General features: G+C 36.3%; 1 protein-coding gene across 1 annotated transcript in view; it reads left to right on the top strand.

Annotated features, from left to right (window-relative positions):
* Positions 1 to 20,900, top strand: part of STXBP5L (syntaxin binding protein 5L) — a 187,780-nt gene that overhangs the window by 15,525 nt on the left and 151,355 nt on the right. Inside the window, 1 exon segment of the mRNA XM_036389711.2 lies at positions 1,608 to 1,705. Coding sequence (XP_036245604.1) covers positions 1,608 to 1,705 — 98 coding nt within the window.

Here is a 20,900-nt window from a genome sequence, read left to right as displayed (position 1 = left end):
AGCAGATTAGTAATGCTACATGTTCAACACACTAGAAAATGCTACAATCCATGGTTGCTTCTATTTTTGTGACATGAGAGGTAAAACCACTTCTGGGGGTGTAAGTCTGGTCCCAGCTTAGATATCAGAATAAAAAAACTTTATATTTGAGTAATCCTGATACTTAAGAAGATAAGAAAGTTAAAAAACTCCAAAACAAACCAGATACAAATTGAGATCTTTGATAAATGCCTACATTAACATAAAAAGTGAGTTACTTTTCTACAGCTTACTGAAGTAGCATATGCTTCTAGGTTTTTTCAGCCTAGAAACTAATTATTAGACATTCTTTAAACAACTTCCCTTATCAGCAGCAATTAATATATGAGACAAGTAAGATCTCTTTTAAGGAAGTGGTTATTTGCTGAAAAACATACATTTGGTTGTTCCCAAACTGCTTGTGAATATCAGTTCAAGTGTTTCCAGCTGTAATGGAGGAGCTGGAGTGATACAGCTGTGGAATCATCAGCTGCCTTTTACTCAACAGGTCTGCAATTAAGGAGTCCCTTTTGTTGACATTGTTCCCTAGGGACTGCTGAATGCTTCAGCAGACATAGTTCTTGAACTAGATAATTTCAAGGAAGAGGAAGACAGCTTAAAAAGTTAAAATTCATTCAGTTCAAAGTACTTCCTCTCCAATCCCAACCACTTACTAAAAAAAGAGTCAGTCCTAGAGTTCAAGGTTTTATTTTGTTAAATAATATAAACCATTATTTTTATACTGAAAAATAGCATTTTGTGTCCATTTTTAGGAAAGCAGCCCCCCACAAAAATTTAATTACTGTTCATTTTATGTGTATTTTTTTATGTGTCTTGGGTTTTTTTATGTGTCTTATTATTTTCACTTTTGTTCTTATGTTAGTGTTCTTCCTCATAAGAATTGGGCAAGTCATGTTGGTCATAACCTCCAGGTTAAGGTAACTTAAAATACTGAGACAGTCTTCAAGGGTGTGTTGTATCTTGCTCAGTTTATTTATTCCCCAAAGTATCTCTGCAGAAATTAGAATTAAAAGCACAGTATTGTAAATAAAGATTAAGAAAGGGTGAGTGGTTCAGCTGCTCATTTTGAGAACATTTTCTCTGGCGTCTTTGTTTTTTAAATTGATATTAAGGGTTTTTACCTCATAGACTCGATTCAGTTTATTGGTTTATTGGATCTTTTCCCCTGGACATATTCCATTTCTTTCTGCTGGAGCTGTTCTGTTGAGGCTGAGTGTTTTGAAAGCATATTATGTGTCTTTTTTTTCAGTTTACAGTTCAGCTGCCCTGCATATCAAGGTTATCTTTCAGTATACCACTTCAGCAATATATACCAGTTGTATAATAGCATACACTTTGCAATCTACTTTGTTGCAATAAAACTATTTAAAATATTACTGAGTGAAAAGCATAACTAGAAATTCGTATGAACAAAATTTACCTCTGTATTTGAAATACTGTATCTTTTTAAATACTTCTCTTGAAATGCATTGAAAATGCTAGAACATACAGAAAAACAAAAGCATGAAGCATTCATGCTGTTGTCAGTGGTTGCAGTTCAGTCACTTTGCTCCTTTGCTCTGTTTCAGACGGTTCGCCATGGTTTTCCTTACCTACCCACCGCCTTAGCGTTTGACCCAGTTCAGAAAATTCTGGCCATTGGAACAAGAACAGGAGCCATACGAATGTATCCTTTCTCGTTCAGAATTTGCACAATTTCTGTGTATTTGTAATACAGGGATGGGAATTACCTTCCTGAAGCTCTCAGGTAAGGCTACAGTTGTTACCTTCTACTTCATTTTGCTCTATGAGACAGACTGGAAAAAGATCTGCTGTTGAGGAATCAACCAGGTCCCTAAGGGGTTCAAAGAACAATTTCTCATTGCATTTTTAGCATATGTTTTTGTCATATATTGGTTAAGATAAAACAGAATTGATCTTTTTCAGCATGAAAGTAAAAGTGGACAGCAAAGTGGTAATGAGCAAGTAGTGAATGTTGTGCTAGCAATAAATAAATTCATTGCTGCAATGCAGTTAGCCAATGTTAGATTGCAGTTAGATGGCTGTGTATGAAATTATTTGGACACTTTCAAGTGAGTGGTGGGAAATAGGTGATTTTAGGACAGAATTCATCTCTTCCCAGAGGAGAAGGTGAAGCACTATAAAAGTGCCTATTTCTTTTTATCAATTATAAAGGTACTTCAGTGCCAGCAATTTATATGTTGTTTTTAATACAGTAGGATTTTTGAAGTTAGAAGTCTATACAGAATAAATTTAATTACAAGGTAATTAAAATTTGAAGACTTAAATTAAAGAAAAAATTAAGAATATTTAAATGTGATGTATTTCAAAATGTTTCTCTAAATAATTTTCTTAGTTTGGCATGGTTCCAATGTTTTCCACTTCAGTGAAAATACATATAAAGCAAGGAAAAAAGGAGAAAGACAAGAAGGTTTAAAAGTTACAGAATACAGAACTAATAAACTAATGTTTTTTACAAACTTTTTGTAGCCAAATAAATTATGGGTTTAAAATAGGGGACAGTGCTGTATGAAACAGCAATATAATATTTTCTGGTTCTTTTGCTATCCCTGTTCCCAAGGTAACTGTAAATGTAGTGAACCCAAGGCAGGTTACAAAGTAAGAAAAATCTCCTTGTGGAAAGCAAGCCTATGCCTCATGTAACATTACTAAAACTTTGGTTCTTCCATTTTTGGGTACTCTTGGTCTGAACAGTTGCATTTTCATAAGCCTCAATTTCTATCTGATCCAGAATTTCTCACCAGACTCAACTAAACCTCAAGTTATGTGACAAACTTTGCTTTGATAGTTCTACTCTTTATTTCGTACCTATGTGAAGTAGATTATATATGTTGTGTTCAAATGCAAAGAAGAAAAGTGTCTGTGAATTTGTGTACCTCTGGGAAGTACAAGTCTAGTAGTCACGGTTTCTTCTTCTTCTTTTTAGAGGTATGCAAGGTTAAAAATCTGGGCCTTTGTCCCTGGAAACTTAACTGATATCTTCAGAGTGAGGGTATTGGGAATTTCATGGTAGAAGTAGGAAGAAGATCTTGCAGAAGATTGACTCCTGAGCCCACCTCTTCTTTCCATCTCAGCAATGTTGCTTTTCTAGGATGCTGACACTGGCTAGGCATCCTTTATCTCTACAAATCCCTCCTTTGAGGAAAATTCAGGTACAGAGCCTGAATTAATACAGGTTCATGTAGATTTAATTTAAACCTGCATGTCTCCTGATACAGGAAATGGAACATGAAGTGGAAAAATAGCTATACCCATAAGCTTATATAAAATTCTCTATATGTTTTCTATAAAAATAGATTATAAAGATTTAGGAGAAGGGAAAAGAATGTTTTTCAAAGTGTCCTTCCTTTTAACATTTCTTCTCCTGTTTGCTAGCAAACTCCTACCTCATTCATGGAAAAATTTCTACCAGTTCTAGTATCTTAATCAAGCAAGGGCAGTAGGATTACCAGGGAATTTGATTTTTTTTTTTTTTTTTTGGAAGATATGTCATAACATAAATGCTTCTCAGCTTAGTCACAGAGAGCCTGGTTTGCTTATTTGAGCCCTGAGTTAATGGAAACTGTGCTTTGAAGACAGAGGGTGCCATAAAAAGAATTACTTATTTATTCATTTTAACTGAGGTTTCTTCACTTGGCTGTAAGTTTTGCAGAACATATTACATAAAAAACCTACTTGTGGACTTGTAAATTTGCAGGGAAACAGGCCCTAAGACTACCCCCAGAACACTACTCATTTAAGCCAGTCTTGTTGCAGATGTTTGTAGTTGTTGAAATCAGGCAATAAAATTCAAGTAATGATGTAACAGATTAAGTATTACATCTGAAAGTACAATTCATAATGTGGGGTTTTTTTAGCAAACTAAGGAAAATATAGGTTTTAGTGGCTCTGAGTTTTCCACAGTATCCTGTGAAATACCATTTAACAGAACTGCACAATTTCATTCTGCTATGAGTAGGTCATGTAAGAAAAAGGGAATTCTTTCTATACATACATTGTGCTTCTAAACAGTACTGTTGATGGAGTGAAAGGACAGACTACTTGGCTGCCACCAAAGAAATTCACCCCCTTATTTATTTGTTCATTTACTGTTGGTGCCAAAGGCACCTTGTTTGGATCGGGAAGAGATTGGTTTGGATCTCTTCTTTAGGGAACAGAAAAGGATGGGAAGGCTGAATTTATGTTTAATATTCATGTCATGATGTAGAACAAGTTTTCCCATGATGAGTCCAAGTCACATGATGTTATTGTTGCTTCCTTGACTTTCTGAAAGATTCACAAGGTATTGGTATTTCTACTGGTCACAAGTTAACAGGTCTCAATATTAATGTCTAACATCAGGCCTTCAGGTGATCATTTCAAGTGATCCCGCAGCAGTACTGAAGTTGACTAACATAGTCAAATAGTTAAATTGTCCTGAAATAGAGCGTATTATTCATAAGCTGCCATTAGAGTGCAGAGATGGAAGTTCCTTTTGGTATGGCAGTCAATTTTTTTCTCCTAGATTTCTTTTCAAGGTGCTTAGATGCAACTGCTCTCTCTAGCTTCTGTAGCACTGGGAATTGTTGTTGCTATGCTCTACTGATCTTCACAGTCTCTGTGGGTTTCTCAAGGAAGTTCAAACAACTGTAGGCTACCTCCAGCACTGCAAACCATCAATGGAGGAGTATCCCTACTACCAACACCCAACACAAGCTAACAAAGTCTGCAAATAAAGGGCCAAAACCCTGCTCCTGAAACAGTTGCTCTGGCATCTGGTCATTCTTTACCTTTGTCCTAAAGACAGCAAATATCATTTTTCCTTTGAGGTCTATTCTTGCTGTCAGAAGCCTGTTCCCAGCTCCCATACTTGTGATCATTGTTCAGATCGTTGCTTGATACCACTCTAAGTGGAATATCCTTGCTTCAGGAAAATGCATTCTATTGAAGAGGGGCTATGAAATGGAATTCCTTTTCTTATTGTCTCCATATCCATCTTCTCTAGTCCCAGTGTGAAGAACCTTCTGACACAATAAAACCAACTGTGCAGTCTCAGGTTGCTGTCAGAGAAGGCTCTGTATCACCATATAAGGAGGTCAGAAATTAAGATACTTGGTCAGACTGAAGTCTCTTCTTGATTTCAGAGGAAAAGGAGAGGTCTGAGGATTTTTCACATTCTCAGTCTGAATAAATAGATTAAAATCAGTATTGTTAACAGTGATTATTCCAGTAACAGATCTGAAGAAGTGGCATGCTGTGCTCAGATTTTAGGATGCATATTTCTATATTGTCATTTATCCAGCTGACAAATTCTTGTTAAAATTCATTCTGAGTACTTCCTGGAGTCACTGAGACCTTTCCTTTGGAGTTCTTTTATTGCATCAGAGCTGTGCTTATCCATTACAGCTCTCTACTTCAAACATACAGAATGCAACATCTACTGGTTTGGGTTTTTTTTAATCAAACTGCTGACTATTTAGTGGTCAATTGGAGTGAGAAATTCTGGAAGAAACTCTTCTCTATGTATTACCATCTTTGTTTATCATGAAATGAGAGGAAGTTTGTCTTAAATCCAGTGCAAAGAAAACAACCTACTGGGTCCAGAATGGTCTCCGCACCACTGAAAAAGTCACCATCAAACAGGCTTAAATTAGTAATATGGTTTTGTATGTGTTATAGTGTGATCTGGTGCTGTTATTGGTACATATTCTTTAGACTTACAGGCTCCATATTGTCTGGATGGAGGTTGTGGGGCATGCAGATCTTCACTTTCACTGTTAGGTACTTGAGGAAAGCTGTAAGGCATCTGCAACCCATGCAAGGCTTTTCCAGTAGGCATAGCTATTTGTTATCCATGTTATCAGAAAATACAGTGGCCATTTTATACCTAGACGAACAAAACATTATTCTGACTTGCTAACACATGCCAGTGGCAGCATTGCTCTATCCCCACCTTTAGCTTAGCTGCCCAGTCCTGACCCTTCCTTTGCTCCAAATCTGCTGCTTGTCAGATCTATTTCTGTGAGCCATCCAATGCACTAACCTGAAAAAATATCAGTTCTTCTGCTGTTCTACTTTTTTTTGCCAGATTAACAAACTGATTTATCTGGTGCTTACCTCCAATGTTAGTCAGAATGATGCATAAAGAAAGTGGAAGGAGTGCAGTTGGGACTGGATAGAGAGGGAGATGGAGGAGTAAGAAAATTTTGGCACTAAGGAGCAGGTCATTAAATTGACTTGTCTTAGTGGATGAAATTGCATCTGAAAAATTCAGGGATGGCAGATTGCAGCTATCTATGAAATTTGCTACAAAACAGTCTTTCAATTTTGAGTGGTATAGAAGATACCATCTCTTTTACTTATGTTTAAAAAAATCTATGTGTAAAGCCATTTGCAAATCACAAGAATTCTACAGGTTTTGCTCAAGGGAGATTTTGCTTTTGAATCGTATTTGGAATAACTTTTTCTGGCCAGTTTTATATACTTCTTCCAATGCTTTAATAGGAAGAGTGATTTTTGAATGTCAAATAAGGTGCAGAAACACTTATTTTAACAGGTGTGTTTTGTGAAGAAACAAACATGCCTTCAAAAAGGCCAATGGCATCCTGGCCCGTGTCAGCAAGTGTGGCCAGCAGGACCAGGGCACTGACTGTCCCCTGGCACTCAGCACTGGTGGGGCCAGACCTCAAATCCTGTGTCCAGTTCTAGGCCCCTTTCTAAAAGGAAGATATTGAGGTGCTGGAGTGTGTCCAGAGGAGGGAAACAGAGCTGGGGAAGGATCTGGAGCACAAGTCCTACAAGGAACTGCTGAGGGAGCTGGGGGTGTTTAGCCTTGTGAAAAGGAGGCTGGCGGGGGGAGGGGAGGGGGACACCTTATCACTCTCTCAAGTACTTGAAAGGACAAAAGAAAATGGCCTTGGATTGTGCAGGGGAAGTTTAGATTGGATCTTAGGAAAAATTACTTTGCTGAAAGGGTTGTCCAACCCTGAAACAGGCTGCTCTGGGAAGTGGTGGAGTCACCAGCCCTGGAAGTGTTCAAAAGTCATGCAGAGGTGACACTGAGGGACATGATTTAGTGGTGGACTTTTTAGTGCTGGGTTAGTGGTTAGACTCGATGGTCTTGGAAGTCTTTTCCAAGCTAAGTGATTTTATAAGATCATCTTCTTTCTGGGAAACAGCCAGTAATCATATCTTCAATTCCAGAGTTACTGTGCCAAGTAAAGGGGAAGGTGAAATCTAAAGCCAAGATAGCTCTGTTGAACATCATGGATCTTCAGCTGCTGATATACACCGAGAGACTGTATTCCTGGGAGGTAGAACTGAGGCTGTTTGTGTGCTCTGGAAAAAGGAAAATCTGGCAAAGAAGATAAATAGCGCTAATTAAATCATTGCTGGCAGAGTTCTGAGTAGGCATGGAATTTTACAGTAGCTAAAGGAAATGTGGTAAAGAATGTTTGACATCAGGTTGGATGTACTTTAAAAGAAAAGAGGAGAATGTAACTTGGGGTTTTGGTCTGTGAGAAGGGTGTCATAAAAGCTAAATATAAATTGTGACAGATTTACTCTCCCTGGAACTGCTGCCTTTTAATCTAAACAAGGTGTCAGTAGTTCTTTATCCTTAAAATAAGCCAACTTATTCTCTGCTGTTTACTCTGTGTGATTTATTGGGCAGATGGAATGGGGGTAGCACAGACAAGATCATAAACCCAAAGTTCTGTTGTTTGACTTGGAGGAATCATTGATACATTTCATCTTTTGTCTCATTGTACAATGTATTTGAGATTTTTCTAGAGAACTTGAGCTAATCAGGAATGCAAACTTCACTGAGAGTCAGTACTCCTAATATAAGTTCTTTTAAAAATTCCCCTGGAAATCAACATACAAATGTCTATTTTTGTGTGTATAGATAGCTAAATAGGTTATTACAGAAATGAATTTATTGTCAATGTATAAGAATAAAAAAATATTGTAAAAGATACCAAAATAATCAAATTTACCTTTATTACTAAATCTAACAGAACCAGAGTTTGGATATTTTTTCTGTGCTAAGACTACTATGCATCTGGTTATGTGTGCATTCACATATATATACACATAAACATATACAGATATATAAATATATAGGTATAGATATATATTAGGTTTCTGCACACATGCATAAATTTGGGTCCCAGGTTTGTTAGTTTCCCAAGCCTCTTCCATGCTTTTTAAGTAAGGAGACTAAATATGTTACAGTTAAATGTACTGGACTTTCCTCACTTTCAGTTGCTGTTTATCTAGGAGATAAAAATGGAATCTGACATCTGCAAACAAATCTACTGAGAAAATGTAGATTTTCATATATTTGGAGATGCATGTAAAACTGGCATACAGGTGGATGACTCTGGCAGCATTTTAAGTGGAGCTGATGACTGCATTTATGAACAATATCTGAAAAAAATGCTTTCTGGATATCTCTTACAAGGGGGTTTTTGAGCATAATAAAAAAACCCCTCAACTTACTCTCATAGTGAAATTATGACTACTGGTGATAACTATTTCAAATAAGTGATGTGTCTTAATTAGACCTCGTGTCAGCTTTAGAGCTTTCCCTACCTTCTTTGTTCCAAACTTTGTCATCAACAGAAGTGTTGATGTGCATAGGAAATAAAGTACATCAATTTGCCCTCCTTTCCAGTCTGCTAATTATCTTTTTTAGACAAATATCCATGACCTAAATTTGGCAGACATCCTTAAACCACAGAAATTTGTAGTCATACTACACACTTAGTTATTTTGACACTTTTCTTCTTTTGCTTTTATCTGGCAGATACTCTTGATGGTAGAGGGAATTGATACTTCTCCAAATAACTTAGGAAAGCTAATATCTAGTAAAAGACAAACCCAAAGTACACAGACACATACAGTGGGAGCATTTTAGTGTTGTGAAAGGAGACCTATTTTCTTCTAGCTACAGGCACTCATTCAATTTAAATTCTTGATGACTTCTTGAAGTTAGGTGCCTTTCTTGCACGTGTTGTTAATGGAGGGAGACCAGGGATGAAAGGGAGCTGTGGAGGATTGAATGCCCATTATGAGGTAGAAAGGCTGCAATGACTCTGAATAATTGTCTCTGCATTGGGAATACCTAAGGAGAAGTTTCTGAAACCAAAGAGTTCCCCCATGAGGACCTTGCACAGCAAAGAACATGAACCATGTGATGAGTGATTCAGTAGGAAATGGGACAGACACAGTCACACACTATTTCAGCCTAAACCTCAAGAACAGGTGTAGGATAAAAGCTCAGTTTTTCCTGAGGTTCAAGAAATGGGGAGATGAGCAAAACAGAGACTATGATCTCATTCAGGAGAGGGGGAGGGAAAGATTTTCTTGAAGAAGTTCTCTTCCCTCATCCATGGTCAGCCCTCTTTCCCTAACTGACCTAGTTTCACTCCAGTTCTTACAGTTCTTAGATTTCTATTCCTCACCCCTGACCTGTCTTTTCTTAGTGGCATTAAGCAAGCAATATTCTTTCAATCTCCATCTTGCACCTGACCTGTGCAAAGCAGTCTCTGAATTACATCTTTTTCTAAGGAGGCTTTCAAGTCAAGAACCAAGATGTTTCCCAGGTGCTTCAGATAGCACATTCAAAGCCACACTTGAGTACAAAAAGAAGAATTAAAAAAGACCATCATGGAAGAAGCCAAGTTTGTCCAAAAGAGATTGTGGATCAAGAGCTATCAGAAAATGAATAGCTGAAGTAGCCAAGTCTTAGAGGGCATTAAAGAATGTAAGTGTGGCATCAATCTCTTTGTCCAGAGAGAGCACAGGGAGGAGAAATGACAGAAATTTTGAGTCTGCTCCTCTTTAGTGCTGTTATGGAGATATTCTGGTGTTTTATCAACACTGTTTTAGTCTTGTACTCAAAACACATCACCCTGCAGGCCTCCATGAAGAAAATCAGCTCCATTTCAGCCAGACACATCACACTTCTCAAAGATTCTGCAGTACTGTTTGTTTGAACTGTTGTTGTTTTCAGAAAATGGTGAGTGGAAATTCAGCACTCTTAACATGCTTTAATTGTAAAACTGATAATTTGAGCAGAAAAAGGATAGATCTTCTCTCTAATTACTGGCAATAACTATGCTTTGCAGTAATCAGATTTTTGGGGTTTTTTCATTTTATGAATAAAAAGTAGCATATATTTATATGGTATAAAATAGATATACCATATATAGTATATTTATATGTTGATATTCAACATTAACCCTAAAAAAATTCTCACAGCATAAGAAAGAAATATTGGCATATGGTTCTTTAGTATTATAGTTGATTTCTGGTTGGGTTTTTTGTGTGGTTGCTCCAACAAAGCCCCAGTCACTGAATACACTACATTTTGAACAGCTACAAGAAGTGCCTTTTAAATGCTGTGACTTTTAGAGGAGTTTGACTTTCTGTTATGTTATTTAGCTGTATTTTCTGCAATGCAGAATTGATAGCTCTGTGACATATTAATGTATTTCAGTTGCTTCAGTAAATAAATAAGGATTGACTGAATTATGCAGTCTGATCTGACACACACTGATTTCAAAAGCACCATGCTTTTATTATGAGATGAATCAATATGAGATGTGTGGTAGAAGAATACATTTGAGTACATTCATGTAGTAGGCAAGCAAGTGAGTGGCTTTAGTCAATATTCTCTTGGAAACCTATGATCAGAACATACCAACTTAGGCTTTTAAAATATTTATCTTAATATTTTTTCCCTAATTACTTGCAATACATGAGTTCACATTTGCAAATAATTTCTCTATTTCAGGTGTGGATAGATGTGTGCCCCAGTTCCCATTAGATTATAACAGCAGGGCTTTCTTTTTCACAGCAGTTTTATTAATCCTAATTTGTAGATTTTGAGAAATTCCACTTTAAGTTAAATGCTTAGAACTAAGGAGAGACTAATATAATGCATCAATACTTTATCATTGAAGGACTGGATTTAAAATTTCTGCAAACATCCTGCATTCTATTTAGTAGATGATTTGCATAGTTTTAATACTAATATATTTTATCTAACTGGCAAAATTCATGAGAGGGACATAATTTTGAAACCCAAGAATACAGTCTCTCATATATAAAAATGAAGTTAAAAGTTAATTTTGTCTTATGATAGAACACTAAAATGATTGATCAATCTTCTCCAGCAACCTCTGTTACAGGATTAGGATTTGGCAGACCACCTCAGAGAAAGTGTAGCAGGTCAGACTGAATGTAAAATGAAGCAGTGGGTGCTACTTCTAAGGGTTTGTGCTCATCCACTGCCTTTTACTGTGGATGTAGAGAATTGAGATGTGGGATGGTCAGTTCAATATTCATAGCAGAATGTTTAAACCTACACATCCTGTTGCACACAACATTTTTCCTACCAGACCATATATACCTGTGAGGTATTTTTCACCTTAAAGTGTTGCACTTCATAGGAAAAGCAAGTGCAACCCAGTGTTTATAGGATAATGATTTAGTCACATAATTTAAAGGGGGAATCTTGCATTCCAGTCTGTGCTCAAGGATAGATTATAAATTTTCCTTGGAACAGTGACTAGATGCAATAGTTATAACCTGTGAAGTCCTTCTCATTTTTGTAGATCATGTTATGTTAGCAAGACAGATGGAATATCTATTTCATAATAGCTTCATATGTTTGGGTCACAGAAGTTGTTCATAAAATATTAGTTTGTAGTAGAAGATCAAATGGTACCCAGTAGATTTGGTGATTTCAAAGTAGCACTTAAATTCAGAGCTGCCTGTCTGCACCCGTTGTTCTTGTCTTTGGTAAATTAATTTATTTTATATAAACAGATCATTGGATAGCGTACACAGGTTATAATAGGGGTGGAACCTAAGACCTTCCCATCCTAGGTGAAAACCTGCCAGCCATGATTTCTTGTTCCATCTCTCTTGAGTATTCCTTCCTGTCTCAAACTCCCATGTCCTGCCCTCCTGAGCTGAGTAAGTCAGGAGTTGCTGTAGTTCCAAGTAAGGTGTGGTCAGGACACTATGCTTTTATAGCACTTTTATTTTAAGCACAATAGCTGTTCCTTTTTTCTTCCTTATTATTTTGAGACACAAAAAATATTGTACTGTTAATGGGAAAGCTTTTTCATCCTTTGTCAGTACACCTTTTCATTCATACAATAAGGTGTCTAGTGGATAGAGACACCTGCAAATTTAGAACTGGTCGCATGAATTTTTTGAGAGAAAAGTTCTAATCTTCAGCAAGAGCCAAGACTTGCCTTTTCAAGTCCTTTGGCCTTTAATAAAATGAGCTTTTAACTTGATTCCTGCTGTTTGTGGCTGTAAAATAGTGAAGTATCAACCAGTGTCAAGAAGTCATTAGATTTAATAAATGTAATGCATGGTTTTAAAAGGCTTTTAAGATGAAAAATACCACATTTATATTTTCCAGAACAACAGACAGAGAAAATCCATAAATACATTGACATCAGAGTGATGAGCTCTGTTAAAAGCATCTGTGAATTACCAGGTGTGCTTTAATTATGCTTCCACAGTGTGTACTTTGAATAATATGAATTAATAACCATTCTTGAGTATGTATTTCTCAATAAAAATAAAAATTTTCTATAAAATGGACCTTAAATTAAAGATAACTTACCTAAATTATCATCATCCAGACCATAAGCTTTTCAAGCTGCCAACTTCCTCAAGTAGGATGTCCCAGCTAATAAGAAAACAATACGAGAACCCCAGTCTTTTCTGAAACAAGAGGAGAAGAAATTCTCCTGTGAAAATCACCCCTAAGAATGTCTTCTCCTATGCTCCTGAATTTTGTACCTTAGGATCTCTCTAGCATTGCAACTCTCAAATGAAAGGAAAGACTAATGAAAAACTGGCTCATTGTATAGGTTCCCTCAGTTTTAATTGATAGATCACTATTTTGGACTTGAAATTACAAGAATCACTTCATTAGGTTGGTAGTTTTGCTACAGCAAAGAAGCTTTCTATTTTTAAAGTGTAAATTAAATCACTGGGAAATCAGTAAATGCAATAAGAAAACAGTGTTGTTTTCATGGTTTCTGAGCAACTTAAAGACAAGATATTTTTCAGTTGTTAAAAAGAAAAGTTTAACTGTTTTAAAAAGAATTTATATAAGGCTACCTGCTACATTTTCCTAGAAGTAGACTAAATCTTCTGCGGTAAGAGAGGACAGAAGAACACTGAATCCTTACTTGTTTCTTTAGAGGAATGATTCTTTTCTGACTTGAAATTCCTTAATTAGTGTAATTCTGAGTGAGCAGGTAGAATGTTGTACCTTACTTGTCTATTTCAGCTAACCACTGCGAGGGCTTCCCTATTCTAGCTAGCCGTAACCCTTTTCAGAGCTTCACAGAAAAGCTTATATTAAAGTGAATTCTTTTACTTCTACATTGATACCCTAACCAAAGGAACTCAAACATAGAGTCCTTAGAAATATGCTACAATTAGGTCTGCATGTTCAATTAATTTTTCATTAGTCCTTCATCAGTTCTGTCCTCACACTTCAACTTTACTCATGTCAGGATTCTTCACCAACCTTTTGCTTTGAGACTGTGTCAGGGTCCTTGTCTGCTTTGCCATACTGTGAGTTGTAGAGAAAGGAAGAAGCACAGACATTACACTTAGAGGAAATTAGGATGAAAGAATGAAATACTGCTTTTTTGAACTACTGCATTTCTCTGTTGTTGGTTTCCTGTCTCATCTCCTGTGAGACTGATGTTATGTCATGAGGAGAAAAATGAGAAAATTTTGGTGGTTTCATGAAACAGTCTAGTTGGTTGTCTGCTCTGGTTTCCCTGGCATGTTTCAAACTGGCTACAGGGACTGAAAGTTCTTCTGTTCTCCCAAGAGGGGCACCAGGTACAGCTAAATTTATTCACCTGGGCAAAAACCACCAAAGCTGCTCCCACTGAATAGTTAAAAGATTTCTTCTGCTTCCCTAGATTAGAACAGGATCAGAATGTGGGCAACCAAACAAATCCAGCAATTTCTGCTAATGTGGTGCAGTTTCTCACAGGACAGGTGAAACTTGTGAATGGTGGAGATGGTCAGAAAGAATCTTCACAATCTGTGTGCTCAGTGTTATCTTTGCGATCCAGAAACAAAACGTCCACTGGGACCTAATGGTTGTCTGGCTACTGGTTTGTCTCTAAGCACCGCTAGATGAGGCTCCTGCTATCAACCTGTATGAACAGATCTCTGAGTTTGCAAAGATAAGGAACCAATAGTTAAGTAGGGTTGTGTTATCTGCCCTTGCTTCTGATATTTCCCATATTTAGAACATCACCTGTGTTATCATCAACTCCTAGTTTTACAAGATCTGTGCATGGACAAAAAAAAAAGGCAATGGCTGATTGTTACCTTTTGTTTTGGGGCTTCGTCTCGGGATAAATATGTTGCACTTCTGGACTCTGATATGATGTTGGCATCAGGATTTTAATTAGGACAGAATGGAATACAAATCAAGGATTCACCTGCAACTTTAACCCTTCCAGGTGACCATATTTCTGAATTCTTGGCTTTAATTTACATTCTTTAGCATTCCTTTATCACTTCAGTATGATCATATAGTAAATAATTATTCAAGATTTGGGTCAGTTTTGCGCTAGTTTTGGAATCACAACTTATTTTCTTGTAAATGTATTGAAATGTATTTTAAAACATCAATGCTAATACTGAGTTAATAACTACATAAATCAGTTGAATTTCAGAAAAAAGACCCCAGATTGTATAAACTATTTCAAAATCTGAATTAGAAATAGCCAAATATATTAAAACCATTGGTTTATTTGCCTTTTAATAGCAGCTTTATGTTCCTAATTAAAACTATCATCCTGCTCGCTAGACTTACCTTTAGAATCCAATTTCAATTCAGTATTTCTCATTTTTGCTTTCTCTTCTTCCTTAGTAGAGATTGAAAAGAACAGATACTGTCTATCATTCCAGCAATGATTATAAGGGGAAGTCTGTCACTATTCTGTGAGGCTGTAAGTGGCTTTTATGAATGAAGTTAAGCCTTCAGAGACATAGAAGGTATCAGAGACATAGAAATTAAGTTAAACATGCCTGTGTTGCTGCTTATGACATGGTTAAGCATCTTGGATGAGAGCAAAAGAAGCTTCCCCCAAACTAGATAGTTTGAGAATTTCATAGGAAGTATTTTCAAACTGCCTGAAAAACCATCAGAAGCTTTTGGGAGGAGCAGACTCATGCAAGCATATTTCATTAAAAAAAAAAAAAAGTAAAACAAATTTCTCATCAACTTTCTTAAATGCATACTTAGCTTCTTGTTTATCAACCAACTACAAGACCAATGACAAAATTAGCAAGTGTTATTTAAGTGAGAATTTTATACTGTCCATGGAAACAGTGGTTTGGGTTTTTTTTCTTTAGTTCTAGTCAGTTTATGGTTATGTAATCATAGTATGTCTGCCCTGGAGCCTTGTTGTCACTGCTCATTGCAGTCATTCTTTAGACATGATTCTGGAAATTCAGGCAGGGTATTTTTATCAACAGAATCTTGTAAAGTTATCTTTTAAAGAGAAATTGAGCTGTGGATCTTCCATGTCAGCTTGAAGCTTGTAATCATATAGGATCTTTCATGGGTCTTCTTTTATTGCAACAATTCTATTCATCAACACTGCATATAGAGCTGGTTGTAGAGGATCATACATCTCTTCCTAGAATTCCTGCTGTAAGTTTAGATTCTCCTGATGTGCATAAGCAACTCAACTGATTTTTTCTTCTCGTGGAAATTATACTGAATTTGTCAATTTTGCACATAGCCATCATTTTGCTCTTTCATCAAGTTATTTTGGTCTGTTTAAAGATTCTTGCTAAACTTGCTAAACCAAATGGATTTATCACATGTTTAACTCTTTAGATCTTTAACAGATTAAGAAATATAGCAAACTTTATCACATGTGTCCTGTGATACTGTGACTTTACCAAAATGCCATTGCTTTTGGTGACTATCTTCAGAATGTCAAAATCACTAATGAAAGTGGACTGTGCTCCCTTATCTCCCATTCATTTTTTAAATGCTCTTCAGTTACTGGAAGATCCTACTGGAAAGTTTTGAAGTCCATTAGAATTCAGATTTTTATTGGCAGTAAGTCATACCCTTTTTTTCTATCATAACTGTTAATCAATGTAGGTATTTTCTCTAGTTTGTGTCTTCAGTTAGTTTGTTTTCTGTTTAAGGAGACTTTCTGCAGCCTTTTGATAACAGAGAAAGTTTTTTTGCAATTTCATTACTTTTCAGAGGGCCAAGATGTATCAAGAGATCAGTATCATATGCATATTTTGGGAGGAATTATTGTTAGTTTTTGGAAAATAATGTTTAGACTAAATTTTTTTATTTTTATATTCCTATTTTAATTTAAAGGTGTTTGCAAGATTCCAGTGTAAGATTTACTGTCTTATAATTTTCTGGATAATCTCAAGTCTCTTTTAGAAGTCTTAGCTATGCAGTTTGGGAGTGGGCATTGCTAGCATCCATTCTGCCTCATTCCTATGCTCCTTTCAGGGCATAAAATAAATATTGTTAAGACTTACTAGTAGTTTACTTGGGACTTGAGCTGCAGGTTTCTGAACCTACATTTCTGATACCTGCATCTTTAATAATCTTACTTAAACAGACACACAAACACACACACAAATAAGGAGTGTGCAGCAGCATAAAGAACCTTTGCCAATATACTCTGTTAAAAGCTGAATCAAAGAAATAATTAATTTTTTTAAATATTCTTGTTTGATTGCTTCCTGTAGCCTGGGGAACCCAAGAGATTCATCAGGTTTTGTTGTAGTTATTATTGTTTTTTAAGTTTCCCATTTCCAATGTGATCCAAACATATCACATTTGAGGATTTTTTACCTTTTTCTCTCTTAATACTCTGTACAATAGTATAAATCTAGAGCAACCCTTTGGAGCTGAATGTGGTTATTCCAGATGGATGTTGTACTTTCCACCTCCACACAGCCTGGCAGCACTTTCCCTCAGGTTTTATTCTCCTTATTAAAATAAAAAAAAATAAAATGTATGAGCAAGAACATATATTTGCTCATTATGATAATGGGCAAGGAGTTGTGCTAAAAACTGGTTTTACATAAAGAAGTTTGAACTGTTAGCCCAGCTACTGTTCTTACAAAATTTCCATTGTAAAGTCTTTCTTCTGCCTTTCTCAGGAAAAAATTATATCCATTTTGGTTCCCTCATATTTTATAAGTAACATAGTCTTTACTTGAAGTGCATTTAGGCTTTGGGGTTTAGTTTCTTAGTTTTTCAAGAAAATCCCTCTTATTAGCCAATGCCTATGGGTGTAACACCAAGCAAACTGCAGGGAATGATATAGTTCTGATGGATCTCAATCAATTTCTTTAAAAAGGAAGTTTAAACACTCTTGAGAAACATTTAATATGAGGGAAGATGGAATTCATTCAGTTTTAATACTTCCATTTTACATTTGCATGTTCGAACTGATCTGCAAATAGAACAGTTCTAGATCAGTATTTTAAAAGCTATACCCATATGAATTAAAACTACAAAAAGCAACACTGCAGAATGGGGAAAAAGCAGTATTTCTTAGGGAGAACTTTAATCACCAAGTATCAAAATTATTAAAATGGATATTGACAGAGCTATCCCAGTTTTACTGATGTGAGGAAACTGAAGCACTAAAATGATTTAACCCAGTCTTTAATATGAGATGCTTGAAGAGCATAGGCCCTTTGATTTTCAGGCTGGCACTTCAACCACAATTCAATGGCATTTAGCCTGAAAGTTTGTGTGCATGTTTTTGATGGTGCTCTTACATGTTGTCTTCTAGGTCATAAGGAATTAGAGTTTGATTCCCTTACCCTTTTGCATTGTGGTGCTGTAATAGCAGCCAAATAATGTAATGTATTAAGCATAAGTTAACTACATCCTTTATCTTATTTTCCCCATTTACTTTACTGTTATTGTGGCTTGATCAATAGGTTTTAGATTGCCTTTTACAATCATTGAATGGCATATATATCAAACATGGAAATTGTTCTCACAGTCAGGTTTTGAGCACTGTGATGAATACACAGGCATTTGTTTAATGTATTGCCACATACAGAAATGCCATGTAGAATCATGGAATAAATAGATTCAGTGTGCACATTCCTCAAATGTAAAAAGAAGTAAAAATTTCGTTACCCAAATGTGTGTCTCTATGTGTTATTTTAGTCCCTATCTGAAGTGAGGAAAAATGAAACAGGAGACAAAAAAGAAGAGAAAAGAAGATACTTTTGGCAACTGCATGCTTCCAGATTGCATTTGTATTTTATGGGGGGGAGCTGGGAAAATGCTGTGTAATGCGGCCACCTGTCAGGAAAATTACCACCTGTCTCCAATCTTGATTTTATTCCTTCATAAAATTAAAAGAACAGATAAATAGTGATACCCCTATAAGTGAAAACAGTTGATGGATTGATCTATTTAAGAGGATTACAAACTATTTATTACCCAGATAATAAAAGGCCAAATAAATTCTTTGTACTGTGTATCAGAATATCAAAGTCTCAGGCAGACAGAACTGGCTCTTGAAATCTGTGTGCATGTTAGGTTTTAGGTTCTGTAAGGCTGCATATTAAAACCCTCTGTTTACATTTCTCTTCCAGCTCACTAACACTGCTTTAATTTCAGTTACAGTGGCAAAATCATAATCACTCTTGCTTAGGAATTCAAACAACCACCAGCTATATCATCCATATATATATATATATATATGTTATATATGAATATAAATTCATATAGAATTCTATTGTTGGTTTCTCTTACCACCTTTCTCACAAAGAGGGGTTGGGAAACTTCCAGATCCTCTTTTGTCCCTTCTTCCCTGTCTTTTCTCTCTGAAGGATGAGTTCAAGTAACTATTGAACTGAAACAATGAGTGCATACATGAAAATTTCACATTTCCTCTACTGCCATAGCTAGTCCTCAAGCTCATTGGTGTGAGTCACATCTTAAAGGAAAAAATTTAATAGGAAAGTGCTATTCCTTTTCCTTGTCTCCAACTGTGTTTTGTTACTAATTTCAATCACTTGGGCAACCTCCCTTGCCACTAAATTGTAAAGCTATGTGGTACTCCATATCTTGCACCCAGAAATACTTTTGTTCTGCTGCAGTCCTGTGTTCTGGAAAAGTTTGGGGAACCTGGTCTTCATATATGTTTGTCATAGATCCTGAACTGGAAGCTTATGTGTCAGCATCTGACTATTTCACTGAGATTGTAACAAGAGATGGTGAACAGGAGAGAGGGAAACTGAAATCATATCTCAGGGAGAGGACACAGTCTTTTCAAAATCTTCTGCTGTGGAATACTGTCCTGCTATTGCAGAAAACTCCAGTATTCAGTTCCAGCATCTTCAGACTACTTAGTCTTCATATACTGTGGTATTTCTGCTGTTTCAGAAATCTGCAGCCACCTTTCTGCATTCTCTCAGTATCAGCAGATTCTCCCATGAAAGCTGTCTTAGCAAACCCAGGAGTCCTTCACTCCAGCCTGCCTAGCACTCCTCTGCACATTTCTCAGGTCTGGCATTTGCCTTTCCCTCTACAGTGTCTCACAGCCTCTCAGCACACCCAGCACATCTTACCCCTTTTGTTCATCTGTAAGAGCCTCCAGGCTTTGCAGAGCTCTGGTCTTCTGTTGCTATTGTTTGCTGCAGGATATATTGACCATATATACTAATATTTGTAACTGAACAGAAAGAACTTACAAGTTATTCTAGGGACAGCTACAGCAATTGCTAAAAATGGAACATACAAAAAAAAAACCAAACCAATATCCAAAAAAACTTTAAAAAAAACCCCCCAAAAACAACCAAAGAAACAAAAACCAAACCAGACCAGTACAGTTTTTAACTTCTTTCAATGCAATTGGGTTAGTTGAAAGGAGAGGGAGAATAAATATCATCTGACTTGGACAATTCTTTGAATTCATCAGCAAGTCTTCAGAGATTGTTCAAATACTCTTGCATTTTGAAGAATGTCTTTTTCCAGTTTTTATTAAAGCTTAAAGCTTCTAGGGGTGTCGCACCACTGCAGGCTTTGCCAGCTGTGGGCATGCCTAAGCTGAGTGACTGGATTACAGTTGTGGTAGGAAAGAACTCAGCTGGTGAGCTCACATTGTGCCTGGGAATGTGCATCAATGCTGGGAGGTCAGCCCACAATGACCTTTTGGCTGCTGCACATTATTACAATACTGGGGCTTCGTGAGCTCATTGGGAATTACCTTCCTGAACTATAGTCACATCTTTGCTGGCTGTACGGTTGTCTTTTTGTAACTAGAGGCTGTACTCTTTTCATATTTTACAGTAACTCATAAATGTTTAAGACAGCTTTTGAGCAATTAGTGCTGTTTCTGCTCTAGAAGTTATGAATTTGTTATGTGCAATGATTTTCATAATGTGTCACCTTAATTTATTTCAGTCAGTTTGGCAAAGAAAAGCAGCAAAACTGAAAACATGTAAGATTGCAGTTTTCTAGTTGCATGAATAATGTGCAATATGAATTCCAATCTATTTTCATGAAAAAAATAACCAATGACTTATTCTACTCTATTCTTAGCCTGGAAATATGCTGACCCATCTAATGCATCATGAAAAGTACTTTACACATGGGTTACCTTGGTTAGTGGCTCACTGGGTCCCCACACTAGTGCTTCCTATTTATGAAGAGACTTTACACTTGAATGCCATTTGTTTTGTAATGATTAAAGACAAATTGCTCTTTACAGCTATAAAAATGTGAAAAAATCTGGTGGACTAAAAATCTGGTTTTTTACAAGCAGTTTAGG

This window comes from Molothrus ater, chromosome 2, assembly GCF_012460135.2.
Source record: "Molothrus ater isolate BHLD 08-10-18 breed brown headed cowbird chromosome 2, BPBGC_Mater_1.1, whole genome shotgun sequence".
Taxonomy (NCBI): domain Eukaryota; kingdom Metazoa; phylum Chordata; class Aves; order Passeriformes; family Icteridae; genus Molothrus; species Molothrus ater.
This window is presented reverse-complemented; position numbering and strand designations above follow the sequence as displayed.